Below are 23,279 nucleotides of genomic sequence, written 5' to 3'. Positions count from 1 at the left end.
CTCTCTCTTCTCCCCCGTCTCTCTCTTCTCCCCCCATCTCTCTCTTCTCCCCGTGTCTCTCTCTTCTCCCCCGTGTCTCTCTCTTCTCCCCCGTGTCTCTCTCTTCTCCCCCCCGTCTCTCTCTTCTCCCCCCCCCGTCTCTCTCTTCTCCCCCGTGTCTCTCTCTTCTCCCCCCGTCTCTCTCTTCTCCCCCCGTCTCTCTCTTCTCCCCCGTCTCTCTCTTCTCCCCCGTCTCTCTCTTCTCCCCCCCGTCTCTCTCTTCTCCCCCCCGTCTCTCTTCTCCCCCCCCGTCTCTCTCTTCTCCCCCGTCTCTCTCTTCTCCCCCCCGTCTCTCTCTTCTCCCCCCCGTCTCTCTCTTCTCCCCCCGTCTCTCTCTTCTCCCCCCCGTCTCTCTCTTCTCCCCCCGTCTCTCTCTTCTCCCCCCCGTCTCTCTCTTCTCCCCCCGTGTCTCTCTCTTCTCCCCCCGTCTCTCTCTTCTCCCCCGTCTCTCTCTTCTCCCCCCGTCTCTCTCTTCTCCCCCCGTCTCTCTCTTCTTCTCCCCCGTCTCTCTCTTCTCCCCCCCGTCTCTCTCTTCTCCCCCCGTCTCTCTCTTCTCCCCCCCGTCTCTCTCTTCTCCCCCCCGTCTCTCTCTTCTCCCCCCCCGTCTCTCTCTTCTCCCCCGTCTCTCTCTTCTCCCCCCGTCTCTCTCTTCTCCCCCCGTCTCTCTCTTCTCCCCCATCTCTCTCTTCTCCCCCGTGTCTCTCTCTTCTCCCCCGTGTCTCTCTCTTCTCCCCCGTCTCTCTCTTCTCCCCGTGTCTCTCTCTTCTCCCCCCCTGTCTCTCTCTTCTCCCCATGTCTCTCTTCTCCCCCGTGTCTCTCTCTTCTCCCCCATCTCTCTCTTCTCCCCCGTGTCTCTCTCTTCTCCCCCGTGTCTCTCTCTTCTCCCCCGTGTCTCTCTCTTCTCCCCCCATCTCTCTCTCTCCCCCCATCTCTCTCTTCTCCCCCCATCTCTCTCTTCTCCCCCGTGTCTCTCTCTTCTCCCCCCATCTCTCTCTTCTCCCCCGTGTCTCTCTCTTCTCCCCCCATCTCTCTCTTCTCCCCCGTCTCTCTCTTCTCCCCCGTGTCTCTCTCTTCTCCCCCCTGTCTCTCTCTTCTCCCCCATGTCTCTCTTCTCCCCCGTGTCTCTCTCTTCTCCCCCATCTCTCTCTTCTCCCCCGTGTCTCTCTCTTCTCCCCCGTGTCTCTCTCTTCTCCCCGTGTCTCTCTCTTCTCCCCCATCTCTCTCTTCTCCCCCATCTCTCTCTTCTCCCCCGTGTCTCTCTCTTCTCCCCCCATCTCTCTCTTCTCCCCCGTGTCTCTCTCTTCTCCCCCCATCTCTCTCTTCTCCCCCGTGTCTCTCTCTTTTCCCCCGTGTCTCTCTCTTTTCCCCTGTGTCTCTCTCTTCTCCCCCCAGTCTTTCTCTCTCTCTCTTCCAACAACAACACGCCCTCAAAAAACCCTTGGCACCGCCGGGCACTCCAGCTAGTGCTTAATAAAAGAGTTAAACTGTAATACTCCGTTGTCCTGCAATTTATTAGTTTTATACAAAGTGTGTAAAACAAGACATCCAGCATCTGCAATATTTTGCTATCTACTGAATTTGGATGATCAGCCATGATCTCATTGAGGCTCGAAGCGCCGAATGGCCTACTCCTGCTCCTATCTTCTATGTTTCTAAGTCTTTGGACGGTGCTGCTGGATTATGAATATTAATAATGAGGTCTGGTGCTGAATGTTAATGAGGGCGCGGCCCCGCCCCTCCGCGGGTGCGGTGACGCAGTGACGGCCGGGCGCGTTGACGCAGTGACGGCCGGGCGGTGTAAGATGGCGGAGCGCGGCAGTCGCTGCTGAGGGACGGGTTGCGGGTTTTCACCCTCTGCCTCTGCTGGTACACCGTCAGCTCGGGCGGCAATGTCATCAACAAGGTGATCCTCAACAATTTCCCGTACCCGGTCACCGTGTCGCTCTTCCACATCCTCTCAATCTGCGCCTTCCTGCCGCCGCTGATCCGCGCCTGGAACATCCCCGCGGCCGGCGAGCTACCGCCGCGCTACTTCAGCCGCCTTCTCCTGCCACTCGCCTTCGGCAAGTACTTCGCCTCGGTGTCGGCCCACATCAGCATCTGGAAAGTACCCGTGTCCTACGCGCACACAGGTAGGGAGCGGAGGGCCGTCCGAGTGTGAGTTAGTGTCTGTGCGCGCTCGTGTCTGTCTGTGTTCGTGTCAGTCTGTGTGTGCGCGCTCGTGTCTGTCTGCGCGCGCTCGTGGCTGTCTGTTTGTGTGTTAAGAACATAAGAAATAGGAGCAGAGTCGGCCATTTGGCCCTTCGAGCCTGCTCCACCATTCATTGAGATCATGGCTGATCATCTACCTCACTTCACTTTCCTGCCTGATCTCCATATCCCTTGATTCAATTAATATTCAAAAATCTATTGATCTCTGTCTTGAATATACTCAACAACTGAGCCTCCACAGCCCTCTGAGGTAGAGAATTTCAAAGATTTACCACCCTCTGAGTGAAGAAATTTCTCCTCATCTCACTCCTAAATGGCCGACCCCTTATTCTGAGACTGTGACCCCTGGTTCTAGACTCCCCAGCCAGGAGAAACATCCTCCCTGCATCTACCCTGTCAAGCCCTGAATGTTTCAATTAGATCACCCCTCATTCTTCTAAACTCTAGAGAATATAGGCCCAGTCTACTCAATCTGTTCGCATAGGACAATCCCCCCCATCCCAGGAACCAGTCTGGTGAACCTTTGTTGCACTCCCTCTATGACAAGTATATCCTTCCTTGGGTAAGGAGACCAAAACTGTACACAATACTCCAGCTGTGGTCTCACCAGGGCCCTATATAATTGCAGTAAGACATCTTGGGGGAAAAATTGGATGAGTAGCGCCACCTGTTAGCGCCTAAAGAGGCAGTCAGTGGCTGTAGCGCCACTGGCTGCGCCTCCCGCGCTAATGGTGGCGTTAGCCATTTGCGTTGCGCCGCCATTGATGACGTCATCGGTGTGCGCAGCACCCCGTTCGCGATATTTGGTAGCGAACGGCGCAGTTGCGCCGTTCGCTGCCCGCGCCCAGTTCACGGGGCCTTGCTGTGCCGACAGCGGCGCAAGTTAAGGTGGAGGTGCGGGGCGGCTGCCTTTTTCGGCGGCTGCCTTTTTCGGCAGCTGCCTGCCAGCACCTCCGTCCCCGGCCTCCTGACCCCCCCCCCCCCCCCCGGGCATTGCCGGCTGTTTCCCGAAAGCCCGGCACTTCTCCTTGGTGCCGGGCTCGTTTGCCGGCACTCGCGAGCGGGGATCGTGCTGTTACAGGCCCCTCCCCCTTAACAATGGGAGGAAGGCCTGCAGTACCGCAGCGTGTGGCGCTGCGGCACGTTGCGCTGCGATATTCAGTTTCAGCGCCCTAAGAGGGACGCGGAGCGCCTCGAGCCTTGCCCCGTCTCCCTCTAAGGGCAATGAAACTGAATATCTGACGATCGCTAAAACCTCGAATGCTGCGCTAAATCCTGCGCTCAGGCGACTTTGGCGCCCCAACCCAATTTCTAGGCCCTTAACTCTTATACTCAAATCCTCTTGTAATAAAGGCCAACATACCATTTGCTTTCCTAATTGCTTGCTGTACCTGCATGTTAACTTTCAGTGATTCGTGTACAAGGACACCTAGGTCCCTCTGAACACCAACATTTCCCAATCTCTCACTATTTAAAAAAAAATACTCTGCTTTTCTATTTTTCCTACCAAAGTGGATAACTTCACATTTCTCCACATTATATTCCATTTGCCATATTCTTGCCCACTCACCTAGCCTGTCTCTATCCCCTTGAATCCTCTTTGCATCCTCCTCACAACTTACATTCCCACCCAGCTTTGTATCATAGTCATAACGACACAGAAGGAGGCCATTCGGCCCATCGAGTCCATGCCGGCTCTCTGTAGAGCAATCCAGTCAGTCCCATTCCCCCACTCTATCCCCGTAGCCCTGCAAGTTTATTTCCTGCAAGTTTATTTCCCTCAAGTGCCTATCCAGTCTCCCCTTGAAAACATTGAGTGTCTCCGCTTCCACCACTTCCGTCGGTAGCGAGTTCCAGGTCCTCGCCACTGGCTTCGTAAAAAAGTTTTTCCTCACTTCCCCCTGTATCTCTTGCCCAAAACCTTAAATCTGTGTCCCCTAGTCCTTGTACCATCATAAGCAAACTTGGATATATTCCATTTGGTCCCCTCATCCAAATCATTTATTCCTACTCTCTGTTTTCTGTCCGTTAACCAATCCTCAATCCATGCTAGTATATTACCCCCAATCCCATGAGCCCTAATTTTGCTTAATAACCTCTTGTGTGGCACCTTATCGAATGCCTTCTGAAAATCCAAATACACCACATCCACTGGTTCCCTCTTATCTATTCTGCTAGTTACAACCTTAAAAAACTCCAACAGATTTGTCAAACACAATTAATTTCCCTTTCATAAATCTGTGTTGACTCTGCCCAATCCTATTATTATTTTCTAAGTGCCCTGTTACCACGTCCTTAATAATAGATTCTAGCATTTTCCCACTACTGATGTCAGGCTAACTGGTCTGTAGTTCCCTGTTTTCTCTCTCCCTCCTTTCTTAAATAGTGGGGTTACATTTGCTGAGTTCCAATCCACGGGAACCGTTCTAGAATCTATGGGATTTTGGAAAATGACAACCAATGTATCCATTATCTCTATAGCCACCTTTTTCAAAACCCTAGGATGTAGGCCATCAGGTCCAGGGGATTAATCGGATTTCAGTCCCATTAATTTCTCCAGTACTACTTTTTTACTAATACTAGTATCTTTCAGTTTCTCATTCTCACTAGACTCTCGGTTGTCCACTATTTTCGGGAGGTTTTTTGCGTCTTCTTCCATGAAGACAGAGACAAAATATTTGTTTAATTTCTCTGCCATTTCCTTATTCCCCATTATTATAATTAGTATCTGTCAGTATGTGTTAGTGACTGTCTGTCGGTGTGTGTTAGCGTCTGCCTGCCTGTGTGTGTTTCTGTCTGTTTGTGTTAGTGTCTGTGTGTGTTGGTGTCTGTCTGTCTGTGTGTGTCAGTCAGTGTGTATGTGTGTGCATTTGTTCGGTTCAGTGTGTGTCAGTCTGAGTATTATCTGTTAATGTCAGCATGTGTGTTGGAGTATGTTGCTGTCTGTCAGCATATGTTGGTCAGCCTGTGTGTTAGTATCTCCATAAGGACGTGTGATTTTTTTTCTGGAACCAGCCTGATGGACGATTCTATCTTTCTGATCTTGTACATTTGTGTATGTCTATGTTGGTGTCTGTATGTGTATTGCTCCAATGCTCACTAGATGTTCAATATATTAAAATGGTTGTTGAGAATGTAGATGAGAAAGCGAGTGTTAATGTGATTTGCAGCGGGCAGTCTGTTTTGGTTTCGTGGGGAAACGTATGTGTGGGTTAATGAGTCTCTGTGTAACAGAATTTAGCTGCCTGGTTTTGGTCTGACAACTCGACCAATGTATTAAAGTTGGGAGTCCCAGTTCTGGATTCCAGATTCCTGAAGGTATTGTGCGGAGTGATGAGATGTGTTTTTACAGTGGTCCAAGATGTCTCTGCCTCCTATGCCCATGCATGAGGGGTGTTCGGTAGGATAGGCTGTTTTGTTTGCAGTGTGTTGGGGGCATTGGTGGTATGGTAGTGAAAAGCACTACTGTATGGCATCTCTCTAATCTTTATTATCAGACATTGCGGGCAGTTTGAGAGGGAGAGTGACCTGCTCGCTTCAGCCTTCTGAGGTGGGCGGCTGGAGGTTTGTAAGGGGGCTTGGTTTCGGATTTGCCAGGTTTTCGCTCTCGTCCATCTCTAGATCAGTGCCTGGCCTCTGTTTTATGTCTGCTTACGGCAACACAGAGAGCAAAGAACTGGGGGAGGGGGTGGAGAGGAGCCTGCTGTCCACCATGCTGAACAACTTCACTGTTTCCCCATCTTCCTACCCCCTTGTGTCACTCCTCTCCTGAAGGTACAGACTCTCGCTAGGGCATATCAGCAGATCCACTTGCAGGTCCCATTTTTCCATGAGCCTAGACAGGGAGCGTTAGTAGGCTGTTCAACCTTGAGGGGCAGCACAGCCAGTCTTTCCTTGCCTGACTTGCGCTTTCCAGCAGCAGTTAGTAGCTGAATCACAGTCAGGAGTGATGGCCCTTGCTGAGGGGACACTGAGGCCAATTGTACCAATTACTGCCCTGACTAACACCAATTGACTCCGCATGGACCAGGCCCTTCTGGCCTGTTTGGCTATGTGCTATCCTCAGGTGGTGTCTTTACCCACTAGGCCAGCAGAGAGTTCCAGCTTTACTGTTATTTTTAAAATGGATGTTAAAGGTTTTTTTTTAAACCTATCCTTTAGCTATAGATCCACTTCAGTGCTGCACTGTCAGAGGTGCTGTCTTTTAGATGAGATGTTAAACCAAACCCAGGCCCTGTCTACCTGCTCAGGTGGATGTAAAAGATCCCACGGCACTATTTCAGTAAGAACAGAGTGTTCTCCCAGTGTCTTGGCCAATAGCAGAAAGAGCAGTGGAGTGGGATTAATTGGATAGCTCTTTCAAAGAGCCAGCACAGGTACAATGGGCCGAATGGTCCCTTCTGCCCTTTTAGGTTCTATGATATTCATCCCTCAACCAACACCACCAAAACAGATTGTCATTTGTCATTGCTGTTTGTGGGATCTTGCTATGTGCAATTTGGTGATTTCTTACAAAATAGTAGTGACTATGAATTAAAAGTACTTCATTGGCTGTGAAATGTTTTGGGACATGCTGAGATGTGACAAGTGCTGTATAAATGCAAGTTCTTTTCTTTTTATGGTAATTAATTTCCTGAGTAAATAACCTGAATAAAAGTTAGTTTCCTGACTGGCCTGTAACTCTATCCCAGATATTGTTACTCTGCATTTCTCTCAGCTTTGTCCTGGGCCCCTCCATGCTATCCTCTGTGATTTGTCTGGGTCCAGCTCTTTGCATCCTGTCTGTTCGCTAACCCCTTGTAGCTATGTTGCTTGCTCAAATGCTACAGGTTTGAGGTGTGCCCTGGGATTCCTTTCCCATGACATCATGAATGGGGTGTGCTGCCAACATCCCAGTGCCTCCCCATTAATAATACTGGAGTGGAATTTCATGAAATCACAGACTGGAAGCTCCACACAAAATACCCTGAGGCTGTTTCTACTAGATGTGTGGCATAACAAGAGGCAAGAGATAATGCGCAATGTTCAGTGGCTGTTCATTGCGGGTTTCCATCTACTGCAGTGCGGAGGTATGAGAGCATAGCTTCGCAAAATTAATAGATCTATTTTTATCCCACTGATAAAGGTGGTTATTTCTGGGATTGAGGTCACAAGTCTTGTTTTCAGTATTTGTGCAGTCTGCCCTCATTCTGCCAAAGGACTTTCATGTCCCCAAAAAGAGTCGTCCCCTAATATCATATTATTAACAATAAGTGATGGGAATAATGACACTGCAGATGAGCATAGCATAGGTACTTTCAAATCCTCGCCGACTCTTCAATTCTTAGCAACCTGTGACCTGATGTATACGGTTTGGCAGTTTCTCTAAATCTCGTTGAAATATGACTGGTTGCTCTCAGCCCCAGTTGAGCCACACAGAGCAGTGGGTCCAAGTCGGATTCCTGGTTAGCTGCACACTGGTGGGTTGGCTTTAGTAATGCGTCAGCACCCCTGATCGGGATTCGCTCCTGATCGCTATCCAGTGACTCCTGTGGTAACGTATTTGAGGACAGGACTGGACATCACAGGATTGGGCTCCAATGGGATGCCCTTCCCGCTCCGAGTCCAGTAGCTTGTCAACGCTCGCTTCAAAACTGGCATGAATGGTGACTTGGCTGAGGTAGTGGAGGGCCAGCCCTTGTGAAACCATGTCCCTGTATCAGTGACCACCTTCAGAAGAGGAGAAAATGTGAGGGAATCATATAATGTGCCATATATAGTGTACTCTGCTAAACAATGGAACTATCCATTAGTTTCAATGAAACAGTGTGAATACCGAAACAAAGAATTTAGTGCAGTATCGCTTTCTTACTAGTTTTTTTCTTTTCACCTTTTCTGGTGTAAATGTTGATAGCAGGTAGGCAACATGCTCCCAGGCCTCTGGTCCTACTACTTTACCATTAACAGCATATTAAAGGCAGAGTTGAGAAAAGGCCATTTGGCCCATAAAAGCCTAAACCTCTGGTACCCTAACTCTCCCATCAAAGACCCTTTCTTTCTCCCCACCACCCCCCCTTCCACCGTTCACGATATGCTAACTCTCTTGTCTGAGCCTATCCCCCTGGTACCCTAACTCTCCCCATTTGTCCCTACTGCCTTAACTGGCAGATTATTCCTCACATTTGTCACTGAGTAACAAATTTGATCCTCGCGGTTTCAATTTAAAAAGCTTTATTGATGTCCTCTGACCATAACTTTCTTGGTTTACTTTGGAGTAATATTCTGAGTTTATGGAGCACCTTCCTATTGGCTGTTATAGAGTCATAGAGTTATACAGCACGGAAAGAGGCCCTTCGGCCCATCGCGTCCGCGCCGGCCATCAAGCCCTGTCTAATCTAATCCCATTTTCCAGCATTTGGTCCGTAGCCTTGTATGCTATGGCATTTCAAGTGCTCATCCAAATGCTTCTTGAATGTTGTGAGGGTTCCTGCCTCTACCACCCTTTCAGGCAGTGAGTTCCAGATTCCAACCACCCTCTGGGTGAAAAAGTTCTTCCTCAAATCCCCTCTAAACCTCCTGCCCCTTACCTTGAATCTATGCCCCCTTGTTATTGACCCCTCTACTAAGGGAAAAAGTTCCTTTCTATCTACTCTATCTATGCCCCTCATAATTTTGTACACCTCAATCAGGTCCCCCCTCAGCCTTCTCTGCTCCAAGGAAAACAACCCCAGCCTGTCCAGTCTTTCTTCATAGCTGAAGCGCTCCAGCCCAGGTAACATCCTGGTGAATCTCCTCTGCACCCTCTCCAAAGCAATCACATCCTTCCTATCGTGTGGCGACCAGAACTGCACACAGTATTCCAGCTGTGGACTCCAGTCCCTTTTATACAGCACAGTGTTTAAACAGCTGCTCTACCTCCAATGTTAAAGCAAGCTGTTGACTTAGTGTTTAAACTAGTGGGACTTGCTTCACATTTTCAATCAAGATTTTAAAAAGTGCTTGGTTATTTTAAAAAGTGCTTGGTTTGGAAGGTTGTTATCTAGTAGGGTTCAACTGTAATTTAAATTTTTACCTTGCAATGACATTGTCGACAACAATATTGTTGGAGAAACATGTTTCTGAGTGTGTCGAGAATGTATAATATAATTGAAGTTTCATCCTAAATTATAGTATAGAGAAGAAAGAAGTTGCCTTTGCGTCGCGCCTTTCACAACTGTGGGACACTCCAGCGCGACTCCACGTGGGCAGAGTCAACACAGATTGATGAAAGAGAAATCTTATTTGACAAATCTGTTAGAATTTTGAGGTTGTAACTAGCAGAATAGTTAAAGAGGAACCAGTGGATGTGGTGTATTTGGATTTTCAGAAGGCATTTGATAAGGTGCCACACAAGAGGTTATTAAACAAAATTAGGGCTCATGGGATTGGGGGTAATAGACTAGCATGGATTGAGGATTGGTTAACGGACAGAAAACAGAGAGTAGGAATAAACGGGTCATTTTCGGGTTGGCAGGGTGTAACTAGTGGGGTACCGCAAGGATCAGTGCTTGGGCCTCAGCTTTTCACAATCTATATCAATGGTTTGGAGGAGGGGACCAAAAGTAATTTATCGAAGTTTGCTGATGATACAAAGCTGGGTGGGAATGTTAGTTGTGAGGAGGATGCAAGGAGGCTACAAGGGGATAGAGACAGGCAACGTGAGTGGGCAAGAACATGGCAAATGGAATATATAATGGAGAAATGTGAAGTTATCCACACCAGCACATAACTCCTGTACAGTATTTGTTATTTTCTCACCAACTCTGGCCTGTAGTCACACTCTGATATCAATCGGCCCCAGGTGCACCTTCATTTGGATTTCACCTCTTCTCTTCCCGCCCCACCACGTAGGCCAAGAAGTAAAACCGGCATTGGAGACAGCCATGTTGCTGCACGTGTCAGTACCCTCTGCGTGCACTTACTATCGTTCATCGCGAGCCTGTCCGATTTTGGTGACCACCCTAATGTATTTTTAACGGTTCTGTCCTTTGGGGCTCTGCAGTATCTCTGGGGAGGGGGGAATCGTCGAGGCTCCTCCTCTAAATGGCAGCCCCTGGTGCATGTTCTGGATGCTGGGTGAGGACTGGGCTTGGCTCTAATGCTCTCCATGGTCCACTTCAGTGTTGGCTCACTAATGACCACTTGACTGAGGTTACTGGAGAACTACCAGCAACTACTCCACTGTATGAGTCGGCACCTTCAGGAGTGGAGGGATGGGGTGGGGTAAAAAGAGGCAATAAAGGAAGTTGTCCTGAGGGCTTGTTGTGTGAAGCTACTGTGATCCCAAAGGTGTGTAAGAGGAGAGACGGTATGTCGAACCCTGCCATAGAGTGGTAAGATGAGGGTTAATGCCTCATTTTTTGCCTGAGTGCTTGGTTGACATAATCGGGGTAGGGCGGGGGGGTAATTTGGGCCCCAGTTACTGCCCATTCACAGTGCAGCAAGTTAGTGCAGGATATCCACTGACCCCATGAGATCAGTCCTTCTCCAGCTGCTGCTCTTTGTAACCGGGCTCTGAGTGTGCTGATCCTGTTCTAATGGCCCAGTAATTTTAAATCCGTGCCCTTGGTTTCAAACCCTATGGTCCTGCTGTTCAGCAACCTTCTCTGCTGGACAGGTTCCAGTTAAGTGCTACGACTTGCTGTACTTATGCTCATCCCAGATGGTGAATTATGTCAACTCCTCCTTATGGAGTGTGAAGTCAGTGTCATCCTTCAGGACGCTTTTTACTTCTTGCTAATGTCTCGTATTTAGTGAAAACTCCCACTCTCCAGTAATGTTTTCATGAACTCCAGTGAACATTAAATCCTATCGAGCTGCCGTTACTAAAGGCAGCTGTGGACTCAAACTTGATTAAATCAATGTGCAGCGTAAACTGGGCCTGGCTCAGCAGGCTGTGTTGTATTTCTCCACCCCTGCCCTGTGGGCCGTAGGCTGCTGTGTCGTATTAGGAGTATGACAAAGAGAAGTGGAGTGAGATAAAGTAAATGACTATTGCTGTGTTTATGACTCAAGGTGATAAATGTATTGGAAACGTTGTTAGTTTTACCTGATGAACTTTTCTTTGAATCGTCCATATCAATAACCATACTGGGCGGGACTGTCTCAGCCGTGGCTGAGTGGGCAGCACCTTCGCCTCTGAGTCAGAATAATGTGGGTTCAAATCCCACTCTCGAGACTCGAGCACATAATCTAGGCTGACACTCCACTGTAGTACTGAGGGAGTGCTGCACTGTCAGAGGTCCCATCTTTCAGAGGAGATGTTAAAACGAGGCCCTGTCTGCCCCCTCAATTGGATGTAAAGATCCCATGGCACTATTCAAAGAGCACGGGAGTTGTCCTGGCCAATGTTTAACCTTCAACCAACATCACTTTTTAAAAAAAAGCACACAGATTATCTGGTCATTATCTCTGCTGTTTGTGGGAACTTGCTGTGTGCAAATTAGCTGCTGCATTTCCTACACAACAACACTTCTAAGTTACTTCAATGGCTGTAAAGTGCTTTGGGATGTCCTGAGATTATGACAGTCACTATATAAAGAAAGAAAGAAAGACTTGCATTTATACAGTTTATAGCGCCTTTCACGACCACTGGACATCTCTAAGCGCTTTACAGCCAATGAAGTACTTTTAAAGTGGAGTCACTGTAGTAATGTAGGAAACGCGGCAGCCAATTTGCGCACAGCAAGGTCCCACAAACAGCAATGTGATGACCAGATAATCTGTTTTTGTTATGTTGGTTGAGGGATAAATATTGGCTACGACACTGGGTATAACTCACCGGCGAATAGAATCATAGAATAATGCAGCACAGAAGGCGGCCGTGCTTGTGCCAGTTCTTTGGTACAACTATTCATTTAGTCCCACTCCCCTGCTCTTTCCCCATAGCCCTGTAATTTTCTTTCCCTTCGAGCATTGATCCAATTTTCTTTTGAATGTTACTATTGAATCTGTATCCATCACACTTTAAGGCAGTGTATTCCAGATCACCACAGCTGGTGTAAAAAAAAAACGTTTCCTCATGTCGCCTCTGGTTACTGACCCTTCTGTCACTGGAAACAGTTTCTCCTTATTTACTTTATCAAAACCATTCATGATTTTGAGCACCTCTATCAGATCTCCTCTTAGCCTTCTCTGCTCTAAAGAGAACAACCCCAGTCTCTCCACATAACTGAAGTCCCTCATCCCTGGTACCATTCTAGTAAATCTCCTCTGCACCTTCTCCAAGGCCTTGACATCTTTCCTGAAGTGTGGTGCCCAGAATTGAACACACTACTTCCAGCTGAGGCCTAACCAGTGATTTATAAAGATTTAGCATAACTTCCTTGCTTTTGTATTCTATTCTCTTGAAAAAGCTACAGATTCCATATGCTTTTTTAACAGCCTTCTCAACCTGTCCTGCCACCTTCAAAGACTTGTGTACGTACACCCCCAGGGCTCTCTGTTCCTGCACCCCCTGTAAACTTGTACAATTTAGTTTATATTGCCTCTCCTCATTCTCCCTACTAAAATGTATCACTTCACACTTCTCTGTGTTAAATTTCATCTGCCATGTGTCTGCCCATTTCACCAGACTGTCCAAGTCCTCCTGAAGTCTGTTGCTAATCTCTTCATTGTTTACTACATTTCCAAGTTTGGATCATCTGTAAACTTTGAAATTATGCCCTGTATACCCCAGTCCAGGTCATTGATATGTATCAAAAAGAGCAGTGGTCCGAACACCGGCCCCTGGGGAACTCCACTGTATACAGGAAACTTTCTGGTATCCGGCACGGACGGGACCGACGTGTTGCTGGTTCATCAGCAATTCCGGATAACCGAACGCTATAGTTAAAACGTACGGAGCTTCTGAGCTCCGTATCTAGCAACAAACCCTGTTGCTTAACAGCTTCAAAACAATCAGCACAGCTTGCAAGTGTCTCTGTAGCTTAGCAACAGCTTCAGTTAGATGCTTGCACAGCCAGAATGAGTTTAAAAAAAAAAGTAACTAAAAGTAAAAAAAAGTTACCTGAACCGACTCCTGAATTTTGCCGGTTAACCGACATTTTCGGTTATTTAGTGGCCGGTTAATCGAAAGTTTCTTGTACTGTACTTCCTTCCAGTCTGAAAAACAACCGTTCACCACTACTCTCTGCTCTCTGTCCCTTGCCCAATTTTGTATCCATGCTGCCAATGTCTCTTTAATCCCAAGGGCTTTAATTTTGCTAACAAATCTATAATGTAGTACTTTGTCAAACGTCTTTTGAAAGTCAATATACACAACATCAACTGCACTAGCCTCATCAACCCTCTCCGTTATGTCATCAAAGAACTAGTCAAACATGATTTGCCTTTAACAAATCTGTGCTGGCTTTCATTTTTAGCCCATACTTTTCCAAATGACACTTAATTTTGTCCTGGATTATTGTCTCTCAAAGTTTCCCCACCACTGACTGGCCTTTGGATGCTGGGTTTATCCCTCGCCCCTTTTTTAAATGCAAGCTCTTCCTTTCCTTTCTTTCACCCACCAGAATGTGGAATTCTGCGGTAACATTATACCTCTTGGGAGGTAGTGCACTCTGCCCAGATTAGCTGTTTTGTTTAATTTAAGATGTTGTCATTGTGCAACAGCACACATGATCATTACCAGTTAGTGCAGGCTGACTGGTGTTTCTGAGCAAGTGCTATCTCGGCCATGGGAGTGTAACAAGTTGCGGTGGTTGTAAACAGCAACACTTTCCAGCTTGTGACTAATCTGCAGCACTCTGACGGTTAGTACTTCAGAACCCACCAATCGATGGGACTAAATCTCATTACAAGCCTTCCAATCTGTGCGTTTGAACATCTGCGTCGAGGGTAAGCGGGAGGAGATCACACCTGTCTTGGCACCATCCAGCATGCTTCTACTTTGCAATCAGATCTCTGCACAAGCTGGCAGAGACTGGCCTAGATTTCCTTATCAGAGATTCATCTTGTTTGATGTCAGAGCCAGTTGGCTGCTGAAACAACTCACTCAGTTCTCCAGTCGAGCATATTGAGAGGGGAGAAAAATGGAGAACACAGGCCCATAAGGCAACATGTTGGGGGGTGGCGGAGAGCTGGGCTCTCAGACTTCATGTGTCAGTGTGAATGGTGACGAGTTAGTGGTAGCAATGGTCCACTCACCTAAGTTCCTTTAAACTGTGCAGTAATGATGCTCTTGGGGGCAAGTGTCCCTTCAGGTCCAAAAAATGTAGTTTGGTTCTATTGGTTTCTCTTCCTATCCCTATTTTAAAAAAAAACGTTAGTGCATCTAGCTTAATTCAAATTGCTGTGTCGAAGTGCAGGTCAGACGCTTCCCCAGAGGGAGGGAGAGTTACTCCAGGATGCTGTATCCAGCATTAATAGTGTTGGGAGGGAGGAGATTTCCTGCTTGGGTTGTTTGTGTTATGTTTGTTATTTGGGGGGGGGGGGAAAGGGCAACTGTGAGTTTAAAAAAAGGAGAAAGTAACTTGAAAAGGATTCTTCCCCTTGAAGAATTCCTGAAGTACAGTGAATGTGGCATATGGATATTCACTGTAATGTCCTGTGGATTATTTCCCTGTAACATCACAAGCTCTTCCTGCAGCGCACCTCAACACACCTCATTGGAATGGGGTTTTAAAAATTCCGTTGTCTCCGCTTTCCATCATTCCATCCCATCACTGTCCCGGAGGGGGAGTTTCATCCCCCGGGAGAACAACCACTTGGTATATGGCCAGCACATTGCTGGACCAGATGAAGTTGCTGGGAGTTCGTAGGACTTGGGATCCCACTCTTGACTGCTGTGCACTGACCTGCATGATGGGTGTCGACTGGATCAGGCTCCCCTGTGTTGCCCTCCAAAGTTAAATAATCGGTCATGAATGAAACATGCCTACTTGAGCACACCGAGGGGGGAGTTTGGGGGGGGGGGGGGGGAGAAAGAGAGGAGAACATTTGAAGGCCCCCCACCCCCTGGACTGGTCCACCTGACTGCATCCCATTCCCCAGCTCAGAGCAGTGGGGCGGACAAGTTCAGTGAGAATTCAGCTGCTCTTTGTTTGGCGTGAGCGCACTGGAGTGACAAACATTTTTTTTGGCTAGCCTCCGTTTGCCGTTTCTTTGTCTCGGTACAGAATCACAGAAACCCCACAGTGCAGATAGAGGCCATTTCGGCCCATCGAGCCTGCACCGACACATATCCCACCCGATCCCCGTAACCCCTACACCAACACATATCCCACCCTATCCCTGTAACCCCACGTATTTAATCCCCCTAACACTAAGGGTCAATTTATCATAGCCAATCAACCTAACCTGCACATCTTTGGACTGTGGGAGGAAACCGGAGCACCCGGAGAAAACCCACGCAAACACGGGGAGAATGTGCAAACTCCACACAGACAGTCACCCGAGGCCGGATTCGAACCCGGGTTTCTGGTGCTGTGAGGCAACAGTGCTAACCACTATGCCACCGTGCTGGTACAATCTGGGCATGTCCTGTCCTGTCGCATCGTGGCACAGCACAGTGAGGAACTTAATACCACGGCACCACAGAGATTTCTGTGCGTCTGTCCTTCAGATTATATATTTATGTGTGGGCTTAACTAAAGAAAGACTTGCATTTCTATAGCACCTTTCACAATCACAGTACATCCCAAAGCGCTTTACAGCCAATCAAGTACTTTTGAAGTGTAGTCACTGTTATAATGTAGGAAACGTGGCAGCCAATTTGTGCATAGCAAGCTCCCACAAACAGCAATGTGTTAATCACCAGATAATCTATTTTAGTAATGTTAGTTCAGGGACAAATATTGGCCAGGACACCGAGGAGAACTCTTCTGCCCTTTTTCGAATTGCGCCATGATATCTTTTATGTCCACCTGCGAGGACAGGCAGGGCCTCGGTTTAATGTCTCATTCGAAAGACATGACCTACAACATGGCCATTCAGCCCATCGAGTCCGTGCCGGCTCTCTAGAGTAATCCAGTCAGTCCCATTCCACCGCTCTATCCCTGTAGCCCTGCAAGTTTATTTCCCTCAAGTGCCTATCCAGTCTCTCCTTGAAAACATTGAGAGTCTTCGCTTCCACCACTTCTGTCGGCAGCGAGTTCCAGGTCCTCACCACTCGCTGTGTAAAAAAAGTTTTTCCTCACGTCCCCCCTGTATATCTCGCTCAAAACCGTAAATCTGTGTCCCCTAGTCCTTGTACCATCAACTACTGGGAACAGCCTTTCCCCGTCTAGCCTATCCAAACCCGTCATAATCTTGCACACCTTTCAAATCACCCCTCAACCCCCTTTGCTCTAATGAAAACAAATCCAGCTTCTCCAACCTGACCTTGTAGCTAAGATCCCCCATCCCCGGAACCATTCTGGTAAATCTCCTCTGCACCCTCTCGTGCCTTCACATCCTTCCTAAAGTGTGGTGACCAGAACTGGACGCAATACTCCAGTTGTGGCCTAACCAGCGCTTTATAAAGGTTCAGCATAACTTCTCTACTTTTGTACTCAATACCTCTATTTATGAAGCCCAAGATCCCATATGCTTCGCTAACCACACTCTCAATATGTCCCGCCACCTTCAGGGACCTATGCACATTAACTCCCAGGTCCCTCTGTCCCTGCACACTCTTTAAAACTGTGCCATTAAGTGTATATTGCCTCTCCCTGTTCCTTCTGCCAAAATGCATCACCTCACACTTCTCTCTATTAAATTCCATCTGCCACTTGTCTGCCCATTCTGCTAGCCTTTCTATGTCCTGTTAAGTTGATTGGTACCATCATCACTGTTTGCCACACCCCCAAGTTTGGTGTCATCAGCAGATTTATATATGCTGAAAGGGTTAGATAAAGAGGGGCGAGAGGAGAGGAGCATAAACACTGGCATGGACCAGTTGGGTCGAATGGCCTGTTTCTGTGCTGTACATTCTATATATGTCCTTCTTGTGGCGAACGTATGGTATTTTCTACAGTGCCAGTATTTTAAAAGCACCTGCTGTGCAGCATTAAATGGGTAATGTGCACAGAGTATCATTTTCTTCTATTATTGTAGAAACAAACCCACATACCCTAACACCACGTCTAATTAATACCCCATCATGTACTGCGTCAACCTGACTTTGCTCTTGCTGGTTATGTCATTTTAAAATAAACTGTAGAATTTGTGTAAACTAAAACTTAATGGCCTGTAAAGTACAGATGTCACAATGTGCAGTATGGCTGTGACAGTGAGTTTAAGGCAATAGTTTTAATTTCACAGATTATGACACCTGATAGCCTGATCGGATTGGTGTTGAACAGAAATCTATAATTCTGAATATATTTAAGTATATATTAAGATTTTTTTGAGGTCACATATAGGCTTTGATATTGCTGTTAAAAGATGGGCTGAAAAATATTTTCATCTCTTAAATCCTCCAACCCCAGATCGGCATTATGCTTTTCCTCTTGAGTTGCCGCTATCACCGTGACACATCCCCATACCTGAGAGAGACTGACCCGTGAAAGTCACCAACTAAGGAGGGTCTACAGCAGAACCTGGACCTGCTGGAGTCTTACTGCCAGACTTGGGCCCTGACAATAAATCCCCAAAAAACCAAAGTCCTTGTGTTCCAGCAAAGATCCAAACAACATGGACCCACAATAAATTTCACAGTAGGAACAACCAAAATTGAACAAACCACTCACTACACATACTTGGGCTTAAAAATCAGTTCTACGGGAAACTTCAAACTGGCTGTGAATGAACTGAAAGAGAAAGCAAGAAGGGCTTTCTATGCCATCAAAAAATCAATCCAAATAGAAATCCCAATTAGCATTTGGCTCAAAATTTTCAAATCAGTAATTGAACCAATTGCACTCTATGGCAGTGAGGTCTGGGGCGCTAACACAACAAGATTTTGCAAAATGGGACAAACACCCAATTGAGATCCTACATGCGGAATTCTGTAAAAGTATCCTCCGGACTCAAAGGAAAACAGTAAACAACGCATGCAGGGCGGAACTAGGCCAATACCCATTAATAATCACTATCCAAAAAAGAGCCACCAAATTTTGGAATCACCTACAAATGAGCAACCCCCAATGCTATCACTACGACGCCCTGAAATGCCAAGAGCTGACCATAAAGAAGAATACCCTCAGTCAACTAGTCCTGGGACTCAATAAAGTAACTAATAACAATACTAACAATAACCAGTCCCAGGACAGTGACAGGGTAACATAAAGAATTCGACCCAACACAATCGTCGCTAAGCAAAAGGAAAAATATCTTGTCATATTGGGCAGAAACAACAAAAACCCAAAGCAAACTCAATTGCTACTTGGCCCTAAACAGACAATACAACATAGCTGATTACCTGACCATGGTAAAGGATAACAAACTGAGAAGAACCTTGACAAGGTACAGACTTAGCGAACATAGCCTAGCGATCGAAAAAGGCAGACACAGGCAGACCAGGCTGCCAAGAGAAGACAGGATATGCTCTCACTGCAGTCAGGGAGTAGTTGAGACAGAGATGCACTTCCTCACAGCCTGTGGAAAATATCAGGGCATCAGAGAGAATTTCTACCAAAAATTCTCACAAATATGCTCTGAATTCAGAAATCTGACTGACAACCAAAAACTCCCATTCCTACTGGGGGAGGAGAGAAGCTGTGTAACACTGGCGGCACACTATGTTACAGCTTGCCATGAACAGAGGGACAACCAGTAAACTAAGACAAGAGTATATATAAATAAGGCGAATGTATATTTATAAACTCAGGGATATACCTGTTTATACACTGTATGAATGGAACCGCGTTTATGTGTTCAACCATAAATGTATTTTGATGCTTTGGCAACATAAGATGTACCTTATCATGCCAATAAAGCGATTTGTATTGTATTGAAAGGGCCTTTATTTAGCACAGGCAGTAAGGGCCAGACAGCCGCCTCCTGTGCCAAAAACTTCTATGTTTCTAACACTGGCTGAATATAATAAGATGAATGTCCTACCCAGTCTGGCCTACATGTGACCAGCCCTACACCAACATGATTGAATCTTATCTGCCCTCTGAAGTGGCCTAGCAAACCACTCGGTTGTATCGAACTGCTCCCACTTTCTCCAGGTAACTAGGGATGGGCAATTACTGCCCGTCTTGCCAGCGATGCCCACATCCTGAGAATGAATTTTTTAAAACCTTGAGTTCTGATAATGTTCATAAGCAACTTACAGTGCTCCCGATTCATATCACCAGTCTGCCTATCCAGTCCTTAAAGTATTCAGTCATCTAAACACTGGTAAGAACTAACTCTGCTGTCTTATCAAAACAATACCAGTAGAGTGTGTATCGGGGGCCTTGACAGCTACTCTGTTTAATATGCACGCATCAGAAAATGATGGGAAGAAACCAACTGTCCCACTCGGACATGGTGCAGTGAACAAGCTCTGAGCATGCAATCTCCTAGGACAGACAACAAAAGAAAAAACACCACGGTCATTTTAGGGGAGCTTAAAGCTAACCAAGCAAGCTGTAGTAATTGATACCAATAATTACTGCTACCCTCACCTACCTTCTGTAACTAATATGTCCTCCACTCTTCGGAACTTGTCCAGTTCCTTTTGAAGGCTGGGAGTGAATCCATACTCCTCTCGAGTTCTGGCATCTGTTCGAGTGTGATGACTCTCTGCGAAAGGAAATACTACTTGGCATCTAACTTAACCCAACGCATGGGAATTGAGCACCGCAAGGGCAAGGAAGAGGTTATTGCATAGCAGTGAATAAGGCATTGTGGAAAAGGGAAAATTAAACATATGGTGTCTGCGTGTCCCTGTGATAATTGTTTAACTGGGCGGGAAGGTGTTGATTTAGCCTTGTGCCAGATTTTCCCCACTTGTTCTGCCATTTCTGCACTTGTTGAACTATATTTCAAATTTAAAAAAATCTGTGCGCGATAGGCTCAAACGCTGGGCAGGGCCAGATAATTTAAAATGTATTCTCTGTTTATTCGGCACAAAATTTCGCAGAACCACTGATCCCATGGATCCGTTTTATGAGGTGTGATACATCAAATGAATTATTGGAAGGTCCAATACAGTTTGTGAAAGGTTTTATTTAAACTGTAAGTTTAAATGTAGATAAAGTGGAACTGACCAAACCTTTTTACTAGTGGCAATCGGAATTATCAGCAGCAGTTTACTGTGTGTGACAAATGTAAAATGGGGACTTGTTTTTTGACTACAACAACAACTTGCATTTATATAACACCTTTAACATAGTAAAATGTCCCAAGGTGCTTCACAGGAGCGTTATTGAACAACATTTGACACCGAGCCACACAGAGAGATTCGGACAGGTGATCAAAAGCTTGACCATCGAGGTAGCTTTTATGGAGCGTCTTAAAGGAGGAGAGGCAAAGAGGCTTAGAAGGAGAAGTTCTGAGCTTGGAGCCTAGGCAGCTAAAGGCACAGCTGCCAATGATGGGGTGATGGAAATCAGGGATGCACAGGAGGGCAGAATTGGAGGAGCGCAGAGGTCTTGGTGGGTTGTAGGGCTGGAGGAGGTTACAGAGATAGGAAGGGGCATTTGCTACCTTTTAATCCACTGGGACCATTTCAGAATCCACAGAATTTTGGAAGATCACAACCAATGCACCCACTATCTCTGCAGCCACCTCTTTTAGAACCCTAGGATGTAGGCCATCAGGTCCAGGGGATTTGTTGGCTTTTAGTCCCATTAATTTCTCCAGTACTTTTTCTTTACTAATATTAATTACTTTAAGTTCCTCACTCTCATTAGACCCTTGGTTCCCCACTATTCCGCCATTCAATCAGATCATGGCTGATCTGTATCTTAACTTCATTTACCCGCCTTGGTTGCGCAGACTCGATGGACCGAATGGCCTCCTGTGCTGTACTAGTCTATGATTCTATCTATATTCTATCTTACTACCCTTGCCTAATAAAAATATATCAATCTCAGTTTTGAAATTTTCTATTGACCCCCAGCTTCAACAGTTTTTTGAGGGAGCGTTCCAGATTTTCACTACCCTTTGTGAAGAAGTGCTACATGGGTAGGGAATTGTCAGCAAACTCGGATATATGACTCTCTCTCTTCCTTCAGCCAAATCATTTGTAAATATAGTGAAAAGCTGAGGCCCCAGTACAGATTCCTAAGGGACACCTTTAGTCACATCCTGCCGATTTGAGTACATACCCATTATCCCTACTCTCTGTCTCCTCCCTCCTACCCATGTCAATAGGTTACCTCCAACTCAAAGTGCTCTCATTTTTGTTAACCTTGAGATGTTTTGTTCAGGTTCTAGCCGAACAGACGTCTGTCTCCATTGACCTTCTGCTAACGCCAGGATGCACAGGTCTTTTGTCTGAGTTTCAGCTCTGCAACAATCAAGTATTAACCCATTGTTTTACGGAGTGTGTATCGTACAGCTTTTCTACACTCTCCAATTATCATCCACCAAAAATAAAAATTTTCTCCAATCACTTTGCAGCAAAAACAATCTCTCCATGATGGCTGCAATGACTGTTCCTCACGCTACAATATATATATAACAATGAGTGTCAATTTAATCTTTTTTTTTAAAGCCTCCACCTCACATTGGATTGCTCCAAAGTTGAAACCCTTTTTCCGAACAAGAGCTCTTGGGCTCTATCCAGGTACTCCCTGTCCTATGGTTTAAAAAAAAATGTTCAAATTAATTTTGGTTTACAAACCCTCTGATCTGTTCCCGTCTTAGCCTCGCTCTCGCCCTGCCAAACAGTTTCCCCTTCCCGTCCCTCTTTCCGCCACCTCCAGCTCTCACCCCAGTTTCTCCCTGATCCATGTATGTTGCAGGGAGTTGGTGAGAGACGCCTACTCCACTTCCTTCATATTCTAGGATCGGAGGAATACTGATTTTTTTTTTTTCCCCAAACCCACCTCCCAATTTTGCAAGAAAAGCTTTTTACAACTATAATTGTACTGGCTGCTGGGATCGGGAGATGCTGTCCAGGATGTTGATGGGAGTGATCTCCTGTCTATAGGTTGACAAGTATTTCTATGATAGTTTGACTCTTCCAAAGGGATGTTCGGGATTACACTGATCCCTGAGAAGAGACGTGGCAAAAGGTGAGACCATTTCTGCACATGTCGGAAAGTGAGCCTCAAGCCTGCCTCCAGATCTTTCTGGGCTGTTGGAGGAGAAGAAACAAGGAGGGAGAACAAGTGTACGAGAGGCATACAGAGCAGGAGGCATAGAAAGAAAGAGGTACAGGAAGCTCTCTTTTAACCGGCACCTAAATGTCCGGAAATCTCTCTTAACCGGCAAAATTCAGGAGTAGGTTCAGTTAAGTTTTACTATATATCAGTGGCCATGTAACCGGGGTTCCTGCACCTGTGGCCGTGCAACAGGGACTCCTGGATCTGTGGCCGTGTAACCGGGACTCCTGGATCTGTGGCCGTGTAACCGGGACTCCTGCACCTGTGGCCGTGTACGGGGCTCTCGTACCTTGGTAAGTATACCTCTCTGTAATCCGGACTTTTTGATCAACTGGCCCCATCGGTGCCAGATAAAAAAGTTTCCTGTATGTGGAGAATGCAAAACACAAGCGAGAGGAGAAGAGGGAGAAAGGTGAAGAAATAAAAGTCAGTGAGACACTATGGAAGCCAGAGAGAGGGAGACAATGATGAAAAGAGTTAGTATTAGAGGGTGGAAGACGAGCAGTAAAAGAGAGACCAATTTAATTTTCTGGCTGAGTCATTGGCTCTTTCCCATTTATTTATATTACACCTGATAACAGATGTGGCGCGCTGTGTGCAAATCCAATCAACTGTGCAGCAGATAGTCTCCTTAAATTGAATGCAGCCATTCTGGCTGGCACAGAAATGGAGATTACCAAACAAGAATGAGGGAAGTAAATCATCCACTGAGAACGAGAAGGTAATGAAATGTCCACAGCCTCTGAAAGGATAGCTCACTTTGCCTTGTTTCAGTGTATTAAAGTGAACAGGTCTAACTTAATCTCTGCGCAGTTTCCAGGCCAGCTG

At 46.5% G+C, this 23,279-nt stretch overlaps 1 protein-coding gene across 1 annotated transcript in view; it reads left to right on the top strand.

Annotated features, from left to right (window-relative positions):
- Nucleotides 1-1,840: 1,840 nt before the first annotated feature.
- The window catches only part of slc35e1 (solute carrier family 35 member E1), a gene marked incomplete at its 5' end in the record, with an annotated part of 91,147 nt that continues 69,708 nt past the window's right edge, over nt 1,841-23,279 (top strand). Inside the window, one exon of the mRNA XM_086005017.1 lies at nt 1,841-2,171. Within this exon, the coding sequence (XP_085861143.1) occupies nt 1,841-2,171 (331 nt within the window). The remainder of the gene's footprint in view (nt 2,172-23,279) is intronic.

Source organism: Somniosus microcephalus, chromosome 13 (genome assembly GCF_052327205.1).
Source record: "Somniosus microcephalus isolate GS21.2 chromosome 13, FLI_Smic_1.0, whole genome shotgun sequence".
NCBI lineage: Eukaryota > Metazoa > Chordata > Chondrichthyes > Squaliformes > Somniosidae > Somniosus > Somniosus microcephalus.
Note: the sequence above shows the minus strand (reverse complement) of the source record. Positions and strands in the feature narration are given on the sequence as shown.